Here is an 11,465-nt window from a genome sequence, read left to right on the forward strand (position 1 = left end):
AGGTCCGAGACATCCTGCAGCAACGTCTAGGAGCAAGTTGCCCTCTCATCTCAAGGACTTGAGCCTCCACGACTCCGTGAATGAAACCCAGACCCGGCTCGGCCAGAAGGAGAACGTCAGACCTCCCCGCTCCAAGAAAGCGGGTCGGAACCGAGACAAGCGTGGTACTGCTCCGAGTGCCGCCGATGCTCCTAGACAGGGAGAGACCCATGCCGCCCCACGACTTCAGGAGCTGAAGAAAGAGGCTCTGGTGCACTTCAAAAAGTGGCAAACGGCCGTCCACCGGAGGGTCGGCGAGATTTCGGTCAAGAAAGGTCCGGATTTCCAGAGCAGCCCTGCATCTGCTGGCTCTAAAAAGCGCCCCGCCTCTAACAAGAGAGGCAAAGCAGCCGGTAGGATCTGAGCGACGGGACACGTCTTTCAGACTTGCTAACAGCTTGACAGTACCCAAGTCTCCGGTCACGCCATCAATTAGTCTGGAACCCGACCCTGTGCTGACGCAGCTTTACCCGCCCACTGCAACCACGCTCTCCTCATCGCCCGTGGAGAAGAGGTGCCTGTTACTTCACGCACTACTCCTTCTACTGCTCTCCATTGAAAACTATGGCGCTTATACCCGGGTCCTGCTCCAGAACATGGCCTCGGCTCTTCAACTGCCTCTTCGTGTCCTAGCCGAAGATGAGGTTAGAGTGTGTGATGCCTTGGCCCAGATCGCCAAGGGTATCCCGCCTGAGTTTCTGGTCCCGAAGAAAAGTGAGGATGGCAAGCCCATTAGACGATGGAAGGCTGGGTTGGCGGGTACCCTTGCCGGTGCCATCCCTGGGGCTGGTGGTCTCTCGGCAGCGCTCGAAGCAGCGCGTATTGGGTCCGTTTTTGGGATTTCCGGGATCCCATGCGCGGCCGCAGCAGGTCTTCTTGGTATTATGGGCGAAAATAGCCTAGCTGTGGGCGCGTTGTTCGGCATGTATGGCAGCCGGAACACCGGAAAGATGATGGAGCACTACCTCAAGGATGTCGGCGACTTCGCCTTCCTGCCGCTTCGGGGCTCGCCCAGCCAGCGTTTGGAGATGGGCAAGATCGACCCGGAGAGCCGTCGGCTCCGAGTTGTCTTGGGCATCAGCGGGTGGATGATGAACAGGGATGACGCCGTCAGTCCCTGGCAATGCCTGGGGGAGCAGAGCGAGGTGTATGCCATTCGATGGGAGCTTGACGCGTTATGCAAGCTGGGCGCGTCGTTCGATACGCTTGTACGGAGCGCTGCGTGGTCCGTGGCCAAGAAGGAGATCGTTGCTCGGACCAGTGAGCACCGTTCCAGGCCCCCCAATCGCTCTGCAATGGTGGCTAACCCGCAGGGGCCAGTTTTCTCCAACCTGGCCGACGGTCGATGGCCCGCCAGCCTCCTCAAAATTAGCAAGATCATTGATAACAACTGGAATAACGGCATGGTTCGCGCCGACAAACTCGGATCCACCCTAGCCGACGTTATCATAAGCAAGGCCCAAGGTGAGCGTGGTGTTTCGCTGATCGGCTACAGTTTAGGGGCCCGAGCCATCTATGCCTGCTTGATGTGTCTGGCCGAGAAGCGTGCTTTCGGGCTCGTCGAAAACGCCATCCTGATCGGGACTCCCGCGCCTTCTGACCCTATGGCGTGGTGTGCCATGAAGAGCGTGGTATCGGGCCGCCTAGTCAACGTGTACTCAGAGAATGACTACATACTGGGATTCCTTTACAGGACCAGCAGCATCGAGTTCGGGCTCGCCGGGTTGCAGCGCGTCACCGGGGTTGACGGAATCGAGAACGTGGATGTTACTGCTAAGGTCAGTATCCACCCGAGATACCAATACCTCGTGGGCAGTATCCTGCGGCACATCGGCTGGGAAGACACGGACACGACACAGATCACCCGGAACGAGGCCGAGATGTCGTTTTATGAGGACCGTAACCGCAAGCACGAGGAGCGGCGGGACGCGGTCGAGCTGGGCAAGGTGGAGGCCAAGAAAGAAAACGAGCAGGGGATTATCCGGACCAGGATGCGCAAGAAGAATAAGAAATGAACTGCTTGGTGGGTCAGGCTACGATCGTCGGGGAGGCTCGGAAGTATGATTTGGAGAGGCCGTCTTTGGCGGGAGAGGTGGACGGCGTCATGTTGTCTATTTTAGTGTATTAGCACCCGGCGTTTTAGCCTAGTTGGCGTTATCTGAGAAGACAAACCGCATAGCAATCAGCATGGTAGTAGGTAGCTTGGCTGTCTGCAGTTCCAGTTGTTGGATGTGTGCCCTCCGCCAAGTCCCTCCCCTTCAACCCGGATTTCAGGAAGCAACTGGCCCATCACAACCTGTCTCGTCCTCGCCCATTCTTTCCAGGAAACTCAATATCACTCCTCCCCTTTCACCATCCTCCCCTCCGCATCCGCGTCCCCAACAACACCATCACCCTTCCCGCTCCTTACAACAAAATACCTCCCCACCCTCTCCCCCGCTCCCCCGAGCACATCCCAATCCTCCACCCCTTCTATCCCACCACCACCACCACCACCATCCCCCCCTTCCCTCTTCTTCTCCTGACCCTCCCTCCTCCTCCTCGGCCGTTGACACCGCCCCCGCACCTCCTCCGCCCGCAGCGCCGCCGCCACCCCCGCCGTCCCCAGCCCGATTGTCGCCTCGCGCCGGCCAGCCGCCGTCTCGTCGCGGATCGCGGAGAGCGGCGGGACCCCGTCGGTGGGGACCCGCTGGATGTCGCGCACGAAATGCAGTTGGGCGTGCAGGGTGGTGAGGATGGAGGTGGTTTGGGAGGGGGTGGGCGGGTGCGGGAGGGCGGAGAGGTTGAGGAGGTGGGTGAGTTGGGTGGGGGTTATGGGGTCTTGTTGGGGGGGTTTGTGGGGTGGTTTTCAATGGCGGTTGGTGGTGGTGGTGGTGGTGCTGGAGGAAGATTGGGGGGAGGAGGTCCGGCCGGATTGGAACCACAGGTGGGTTTGGAGAGTTAGTGCGTTGAGGGTCGTGTTGTCGTGGTGATTGTAAGTCGTTGTGGTTGTGGGTTGTGGTCGGCCGGGGTGGTGGTGGTGGAGGTTTGGCGGGTTTGGTCGGTCTGGTTGAGACCGGGCCGGCCCTCATTGAGGCGGGAGAGGGGGAGGCGGCCGGGCTGGCCATGTTGGTGGCCTGGTTGTCGGGTTGTTTGGGTGGTGGTTTGAGGCTGGCATGAGACGAGGCCGAATGAAGCTGGGGTTGATGTCGAATTCGTGAAATTCCCGTTATTTGTTCTTGAGTGATCAATTGAAAACAGCTAGCCCTTGTTCTAGGGGGCGCTAAGCTAAAAGGGGGAATCCTTAAAATTCGTAACAGCTTGGCGTCATAGCTTGCGGTGCAGCCATGAAGACTGTGTTGGCCCACCTGCCCCGCCTTACCCAAAGCCCCCAAACCAGCCCTGTATAAGACTGCAACGCGACACCACCCGATCCCATAGCCTCGCTCTCGATTTCCGTTCATCTCGAAACCTCCCCCCAATACCATCGAAACGACACCATGGCTCTCGACCCACGCGCGCTTGAGGATAAGGTGCCGCCCTCCCTCCCCAACCCCGCCATCCCCCTCGCGCCGCAGCATGACGAGTTGTCAACCTGGGTTTATCCCCTGAACCACAGGGGCGGGGGTTATGGGGTGGTTTGGGTGGTGGTGGTGGTGGTGGTGGTGGTGCTGGGGGAAGATGGGGGGAGGAGGCCGCGGATGGACCAGGTGGGTTTGGAGAGTAGTGCGTGAGGGTCGTGTTGTTGTGGTGATTGTTGTTGTTGTGGTTGTGGTTGTGGTCGGCCGGGTGGTGTGGTGGAGGTTTGGCGGGTTTGGTGGGTCTGGTTGAGACCGGGCCGCCTGATGAGGCGGGAGAGGGGGAGGCGCGGGCTGGCCATGTTGGTGGCCTGGTTGTCGGGTTGTTGGGTGTGGTTTGAGGCTGGGATGAGACGAGCTGAATGAAGCTGGGGTTGATGTTGAATTGGAAATTCGTTATTTGTTCTTGAGTGATCAATTGAAAACAGCTAGCTTGTTCTAGGGGGCGAAAAGCTAAAAGGGGGAATCCTTAAATTCGTAACAGCTGGCGTCATAGCTTGCGGTGCAGCCATGAGACTGTGTTGGCCCACTGCCCCGCCTTACCCAAAGCCCCCAACCAGCCCTGTATAAGACTGCAACGCGACACCACCCGATCATAGCCTCGCTCTCGATTTCCGTTCATCTCGAAACCTCCCCCCAATACCATCGAAACGACACCATGGCTCTCGACCCACGCGCGCTTGAGGATAAGGTGCCCCTCCTCCCCAACCCCGCCATCCCCCTCGCGCCGCTGCTAACGGTTAGCTACACAGGCGAAGAAGGCCCTCCAGGGCGCGTCCGGAGGGTTCAGCTTCTTCAGCAACAAAGAAGAAAAATACCAAAATGCCGCCGATCTCTACGTCCAGGCAGCCAACGCCTACCGGCTGGAGCGGATGAGTGCGTCGCTTGCGCCTAGCCAATCCCCTACCCGGCATGCGCTGACCGTAGATAGACAAGGAGGCGGGATCGTGTTTTGAGGCGGCGGCGGGTATTCACAGGGACAAGCTGAACGAGCCGGACGATGCGGCGAACCAGATGGTGGACGCATTCAAGGTCTACCGGAAAGAATACCCCCAGGACGCCATCCGCTGCATCCAGGTGGCCATCAGCCGGTACCAGGCGAAGGGCAACTTCCGGCGAGCGGCATCGCATCTAGAAAATGCCGCCGAGCTGCTTGATGAGGTCGGCGACCGCAAGGGCGCCATCCCGCTCTATACCGAAGCGGGGCGCCACTACGAGGACGACGGGGCAAAGGCGTGAGTGGTTATGTGTTAGTTTAGCCTCTATGCTTTGTTGCTAACGCTGTTGGGTAGCCTGGCGAACAAGAACTGGCTCAAGGTGGCCGATATGGCTGGACTTGAGGGCGATTACTTCCAGGCCGTGGAACTTTACGAGAAGGTAGCCGACTCATCACTCGACAACCACCTGATGAAATACTCGGTCAAGGACTACTGGATGAAGGCAGGGATCTGCATCCTCGCAACCAAGGACCTCGTCAGTTCTCGCCGTAACCTGGAGAGGTACGTAGAGAAGGATCCGTCGTTTGCGACCCAACGGGAGTACCAGCTGCTCTCGGACCTGATCGAAGCCATCGACGCCGGGGACCAGGAGGTGTTCACCGACAAGCTATACCAATACAACCAGATGAGCCCACTGGACAAATGGAAGACGGAGATCTTCCTCAGGATCAAGAACCAGATCGAGGATGCGGACAACGAATTTGCTTGAGATACTGCCTGGATAATTTTGGCGTTTGGGGTTAGAGCGCATAATTGATGGAAAGATTCGACGACTGTGGGATAGAGGAAGTAGGTGGCTAACTCGGCCAATGGAACAAACCAAGGTCCCGGCCAGCCTACACCATACCATGTCAATCGCTGCACTGCAAATGTACCAGTTTACGTACCTTTTAAAAGGACTTAGACTGTAAACGGCCGCCGCGATCCATTCCAATCTTGCTATCGAGGAACACACCTCATTTACGTTGTCTAACACTGGGGGTGGGGGCTGGTTACAACGCAGCGCCAACACAGCAAACGGAGAGCCATTGCCGAGGCAGTAAGTAGTGTAGTACGTTATAACTAGCCCTGACGAGTCGTACACATTTACACACTCCCGCATCCTCCACCTTGTTGGCTGTGGACGGGGATGTGTGTTCAAGGTTAATCTCATGAACTCTCCCTCTGCTAACCCTGAACTTTGGCCGTCCGTCAACCCTTATCAGACCCTGCATTGAGGTGGGGTTGGCCCCGATAAGCGATAACACCCAACTTTTTGTTTCTGCCTCTGAAATTTCTCGATTTCCAGACCGAGAGGTGCTTCGTCTTGCACACCGGACCTCAGATACAGACTGCCAAGATGGCTTCTCCTTCATTGAAAGAGAAGCTGGACAAGATCCGGTCTCCAAATCTGCAGAGCCAAAAGCAGGTGGGTTTTATGATTCTTTACTTTTTTTACTCGACGTTCTTCTTTTCGAAGGCGAGTACTGACTTAATTGTGTTGCAGACTGCTAGTATTCTCGAGGGTGTCGAGTCTGCCCTCAAGGAGCGCAACACCGAGCCCACCCCTACCGCCTACTTTGCCGCACTGCTCAGCCTCCTCGACAACAAGGCACTCGCACATCCCGTCGTCTATCTTCTCGACGTCATCACACCCTTCGCCCCCGAACCCCTCCTCCGAGCCAAATTCACCCAGATCCTCACCTTGCTAGCGCCAGTACTGTCCCAGCCCGACGCCGATGCGCCCCTGACTAGATCGTCAATTGGTTGCCTGGAGCACTTGTTGCTGGCCCAGGATGCGGCAGCATGGGAGATGAGCGCCGCCGTGATCGGCCCCCGCCGCGCCGTGGGCGGCTTGCTGAGCTTTTCCTTGGACCCCCGCCCGAAGGTGCGCAAGAGGGCGCAGGAAGCCCTGAGGAATATCCTCAAGAGCCCCCCGCCGAGCCCCTCTCTCGATCATCCCGCCGCCGCCATGTGCGCCGAGACTGCCATCATGAGCCTGAACGCCGTGGCAGAGAAGGCCGCCCAGCTGAGGAAGGAGAAGAAGGGTTCCGAGGCCGTGCACGACCCCGAGCTTATCCACGCGCTGCAGCTAGTCAAGACCGTTGCGTCTGCCAGCGGCGGATGGCCGAGCAAGAAGATTGAGTCGCTATGTGAGCTGCTCCTAGGAATCGCCCGGTCCGGAAACGAGCATATGAGCATGTCGGTGTTCGACATTTTCGAGATGATCTTTGAGGGCATGGCGGACGACGTTGCGTCGGCCAAGCTTCCGAGGCTACTCGAGATCATCAAGGAGCTGCGCCCGGCTGCCAACGATACCCAGCTACTCCCGCCGTGGATCGCGATTGTATCCAGAGCCTACGATGTTTCGGCGCAGATTTCGCCCGAGGAGACTTTCCAAGAACTGCTGGAGCCGTTCAACATGGTGGCGGGGTACCTCGAGTCCGAGGCCAAGAACATCCGGATCTCGGCTTCGGAGTGTTTGGTGTCGTTTATGGTGAATTGTGTCCCCAGGCAGGTGCTGGTGGACCCATCAATATACGACGAGAAGGTTATCCAGAAACTGGTGAACACGGTGGAAGGGCTTCTAACTGTCAAGTACCAAGCAGCGTGGCTCGAGACTTTTAACGTTATTGGTGCCATGTTTGACGCCCTGCGCTGGGCAGCGGCGCCTTATCTCCTCGCCATAACGAAGAGCATCGGTGAGATGCGCGGCAATGATTCGTTCGCCGGGAAGCAAGAGGCGGACGAAGTGATTGGGAAGGCAATTCGAGCAATGGGCCCGGAGGCAGTTCTGGGAGTCTTGCCCCTAAATCTCGCCAAGCCGGCGAGAGGTCAGCCGGGGAGGGCTTGGATGCTTCCACTCTTGCGCGACTACACATCAAACACCAACCTCGCCTACTTCAGAACCGAGTTTGTACCCTTGAGTGCGGCCATGTTCCAGCGCGTTCTGGACCACGGTGGCGCCCCCAAGACGATGGAGATCAAGATCTTTGAGACAGTTGTGCAACAAATTTGGTCCATTCTCCCAGGATTCTGCGATTTGCCGTTAGACCTTACGGAAGCATTCGACAAGGAGTTCGCCGAGATGCTGACAAGTCTGCTCTATGAACAAGTAGAGCTGCGTTTGGATGTCTGCCGTGCCCTCAAGGCGCTCGTGGAATCCAACCAAGCCGTCTCCTCAGCGACTGAGGAAGAAGACCCCGTCCTGCACAGCAGGGTAACCAAGGAGGCAGCACAGAAGAACCTCGAGTACCTGGGAACGACATTCTCCGCCGACTTCCTTGCGGTCCTCTTCAACGTCTACAGCACAACCCTGCCCCAGAAGCGGGGGCCGGTTCTGCAAACCATCAACGCCTACCTCAGCGTCATCCCGCCGGCGCGGCTAATGGAAACGTTCGACCTCGTGTGTGAGAAGCTGGCTGCTGCTCTCCAAGAACCGGTCGAGAAGCCCAAGAACCAGCAGAGCGGCGAGCAGGTGCCTTCCACCGCCCACACGCTTATGGACCTTGTCGTCACTATGTCTATCTACCTACCGCGAGAGAGCTTTGAGGCTCTATTCAAGATCGCGTCACTTGTCGTCTTCAAGGATGACGACCCACAACTTCAAAAGAAGGCCTACAAGATGATTCCGCGGCTGGCGGATTCGGAAATTGGCAAGGCCGCTCTTGAGCAAAGGCACCCCGAGCTTCAGAGCCTTATCTTGTCGAGCGCCGAGAAGGTGTCTGCGCCCGCTAGGCGAGAACGTCTTGCCGCAATTACCGCGTTGCTCCCCTTTATTCCCCACACATCACTCCATTTTATTCCTGCTGTCCTCTCCGAAGTGGTCATCAGCTGCAAGGAGAACAATGAAAAGGCTCGGACAACAGCCTTCGACCTCCTTGTTTTGATGGGCCAGATCATGGTGGCTGCGGACGGAGCATTGATCGATAACAGCAAGGTCCCGAACATGCCCAAGGATGCGCCGGCAGTCAAGGCCTCGATCGAGGAGTACTTCACCATGGTTAGCGCCGGTCTCGCGGGCAGCACGCCCCACATGATCTCAGCCTCCATCACCGCCATCACCCGCGTCCTCTACGAGTTCCGGGAGCTGCTAAGCAAGGAGACCATGTCAGACCTGGTGCAAACCATGGACCTCTTCCTGACCTCCAACAACCGCGAGATCGTCAAGAGCGTGCTGGGCTTCGTCAAGGTGTGCGTCATCAGCCTGCCGACCGAGCTCATGACCCCGCGCCTCCCGACCCTGATCCCCAACGTCATGGTCTGGAGCCACGAGCACAAGGGTCACTTCCGCTCCAAGGTCAAGCACATCCTCGAGCGCATGGTCCGCCGTTTCGGCGTCGACACGGTCAACAAGCACTGCCCAGAAGCCGACCGCAAGCTCATCACCAACATCCGCAAGACCAAGGAGCGCAGCAAGCGCAAGAAGGAAGCCGCCAAGGAGGGCGGCGGTGATGACTCGGACGGTGAGGGCAGGCGCAAGAGCCGCTTCGAGAACGAGTACGACCAGGCGCTGTACAGCAGCGAGGACGAGGATGGCGGTGGCGGCAATGAGTCGGACCACTCGGACGACTCGGACGCCGAGATGACGGGCCGCAAGCAGAACCGCCGGGGCGGCGCCGCCGCTGCGCACAGGGGCGCCAACGCCTACATCCTCGAGGACGAGGCCGAGCCCCTCGACCTACTCGACCGCAACGCCCTCGCCAACATCTCCACCACCAAGCCCGGCCGGTTGCGCAAGGACGGCACCGGCAAGCGCATGAAGGCCAAGACGGACGTCGACGGGAAGCTGATCCTCGGCGGGGATGATGACGGCGCGATGGATATCGACACCCCCGCTGCTGCCGGCGCGGCTGGTGGCGATGAGGAGGAGAGCGGCGTGGGCGCGTATGTGGCTGCGCTGCGGGGCAAGGATGCGCCGCGCCGGGGCCAGCGCGGGAAGTTGAAGTGGAGCCGCGGGAGGAAGGGCGATGATGATGACGACAGCGATGATGGCGGCGGTATGGATGTTGATGAGGGTGCGGCTGCGAAGGCGTTCAGGGATAATAAGCGCGGGAATGACCGTAGGAGAGGTGGTGGTGGTGATGGAAGGGGGAGAGGCGGTGGTGGTGGGTTTGGGAGAGGGAGGGGTGGTGGGAGGGGAGGCGGACGCGGTGGGAAGGGGGGGATTGCGGCTGCTTCTGGGCGGAAGGGGGTTGGGCCAGGAGAGACAGAGGGGGCCTGCTACGCAGGGGAGTCGGGTTAATAAGGGTGGGAGCAGGCGATCATAAGTTGGGGGTTTTGTTTGGAGGGCTGTGGTTGGTTTTATGTTTTATTCCGTGGTGTTGAGGTCGGGTAAAATGTTTATGATTGATCTAGGGCTTGAAATTGTTTGATCATGTTCTTGGGTGGGTGAGCTTGCACGTGAGCGTTCGAAAGCAGGTGCTCAGTGAGACGGAATGGGTTCATGTCTGAACCGACTGCTATGGCTTCCCCCTGGGCGAACGAAGTGCTTGTAGGCTCCAATTCTCGACCGACAAAATGTCTATTTTTCAACGGCGGGGTTTATCGGGAGTTACAACGAAGCTCGATCTAGAGAGAGGCGGTTTGCTCAAATCTCACTGGTTGGGCTTGTCATCTTTGCGCGCGCCTCGGCTGGTGTCCACTCATTGAGTCTGGACGTGTCTCTCATGCACCCCCTATTGGACGAGAAAGAGGAGTGAGACATGGCGCCTCAACGACACAAGACTCGCTGCCTTTCATACTTAATTCCCACATCAACCAGGAAGTACGGGTGAGACACGGGGTTCAACGCCCACTCGGCCTTGATGAAGGAACCGCGCGGGTTCATGGCTTCTTTCTAGGCCTCTGTCTTAAGACTCCCGGCAAATGAAGAAGATATCGTTGCAAGCGCGCACTGCTCCCGCTCCACGTCACCAGCCTGACAAGCGCCTAACTTCGCCTAATGTACAAAATAATTGTTTATAAAAGGGGCACACGACATGTCCTAAACCACCACTTGCCTCGGCATCATCTTGAACAAACCCACCTTGATCTAGACTAGCACGCAACAACACCCACAAACACCATGGCGCTCACCCCCTTCATCCAAGACGGCCACATGGTCTTCTACTCGGACCTAATCCTCGCCCTAACCATCCACGACGTCCCCAGCGCCGCCTTCCCCAGCCTCCTCTCAGCCAACCAATCCCGCCTACACACCGACCCCGCCCTCACCGACTGGACACCACCGGGCCACCGCTACAGCCACCACCCCCGAACCCCCGGCAAGCCGACACCCACACCATCCCCGCCCGGAGGCACCTTCTTGCTCTCCTTCCCGCGCCCGCCCAAGGACCCGCGCGGCAGCGCCTTCGTGCTGGGGCGCGACCCGGACGCCTGCGACATCGTGCTCGACTCGCCCTTCGTCAGCGCCCAGCACGTGCGCTTCGGCTTTGCGCACGGCTCGGGCATCGTCATCCAGGATATCTCGGAAAACGGCACGGGCTTGGTCGAGGACGGCCGTGACGTGCTCTGGAGTCCCCCCCGGGTCGGTGGGGGTGGTGGTGGTGGGCGACAGTTGACTCCTCCGCGGTCTCCCGAGCCCAAGACGGAGATGCTCCTCCCTGGCGCCATCTACGATCTCCAGGTGCCGGGCTTCCATTTGCAGTTTCATGTTCCCTCGCGCCACGGGCATGAGGAGGCTGTGTATGAGAAGAAGCGGCGTGCGTTTATTGATGCTCGGGGTATTACGGCCGACTGGTCCTGGGAGAGATCCTAGTGGGTTTCCTCGGCAGTCGCGGATCCGCGGGCGGGCTCGCAGGTAGACGTGGAAAGGGGGGGCGGGGGCGGGGGAGCGGGTTCGGAAAAGGGGGAAAGGGAGACCAGGTCGAGAAAGACATTTTCGACGTAT

At 58.7% G+C, this 11,465-nt stretch overlaps 5 protein-coding genes across 5 annotated transcripts in view; 3 read left to right on the forward strand and 2 right to left on the reverse strand.

Annotated features, from left to right (window-relative positions):
* The window catches only part of CHGG_10319 (uncharacterized protein), a gene marked incomplete at both ends in the record, with an annotated part of 2,360 nt that extends 306 nt beyond the window's left edge, over nucleotides 1–2,054 (forward strand). Inside the window, 2 exons of the mRNA XM_001228245.1 lie at nucleotides 92–392; nucleotides 445–2,054. Of these exons, the coding sequence (XP_001228246.1) occupies nucleotides 92–392; nucleotides 445–2,054 (1,911 nt within the window). The remainder of the gene's footprint in view (nucleotides 1–91; nucleotides 393–444) is intronic.
* A 320-nt stretch (nucleotides 2,055–2,374) lies between these two features.
* Nucleotides 2,375–3,146, reverse strand: CHGG_10320 (uncharacterized protein; the record flags this gene model as incomplete). Its single annotated transcript, XM_001228246.1, has 2 exons — nucleotides 2,375–2,728; nucleotides 3,096–3,146. 2 exons carry the CDS (start codon nucleotides 3,144–3,146, stop codon nucleotides 2,375–2,377), a joined length of 405 nt encoding a protein of 134 aa, XP_001228247.1.
* Nucleotides 3,147–3,518: 372 nt separating this feature from the next.
* Nucleotides 3,519–5,303, forward strand: CHGG_10321 (uncharacterized protein; the record flags this gene model as incomplete). Its single annotated transcript, XM_001228247.1, has 4 exons — nucleotides 3,519–3,728; nucleotides 4,349–4,472; nucleotides 4,528–4,831; nucleotides 4,889–5,303. The coding sequence occupies 4 exons, from the start codon at nucleotides 3,519–3,521 to the stop codon at nucleotides 5,301–5,303; spliced, it is 1,053 nt and encodes a 350-aa protein (XP_001228248.1).
* Nucleotides 5,304–5,933: 630 nt separating this feature from the next.
* On the forward strand, nucleotides 5,934–9,818 carry CHGG_10322 (90S preribosome component RRP12; the record flags this gene model as incomplete). The annotated part of the gene is made up of 2 exons (XM_001228248.1): nucleotides 5,934–6,002; nucleotides 6,081–9,818. The coding sequence occupies 2 exons, from the start codon at nucleotides 5,934–5,936 to the stop codon at nucleotides 9,816–9,818; spliced, it is 3,807 nt and encodes a 1,268-aa protein (XP_001228249.1).
* A 594-nt stretch (nucleotides 9,819–10,412) lies between these two features.
* CHGG_10323 (uncharacterized protein) overlaps nucleotides 10,413–11,465 on the reverse strand; it is a gene marked incomplete at both ends in the record, with an annotated part of 2,016 nt that continues 963 nt past the window's right edge. The window contains 3 exons of the mRNA XM_001228249.1: nucleotides 10,413–10,493; nucleotides 10,552–10,607; nucleotides 10,775–11,256. Coding sequence (XP_001228250.1) covers nucleotides 10,413–10,493; nucleotides 10,552–10,607; nucleotides 10,775–11,256 — 619 coding nt within the window. The remainder of the gene's footprint in view (nucleotides 10,494–10,551; nucleotides 10,608–10,774; nucleotides 11,257–11,465) is intronic.

The sequence above is a fragment of the Chaetomium globosum genome, genomic scaffold (assembly GCF_000143365.1).
Source record: "Chaetomium globosum CBS 148.51 scaffold_7 genomic scaffold, whole genome shotgun sequence".
NCBI lineage: Eukaryota > Fungi > Ascomycota > Sordariomycetes > Sordariales > Chaetomiaceae > Chaetomium > Chaetomium globosum.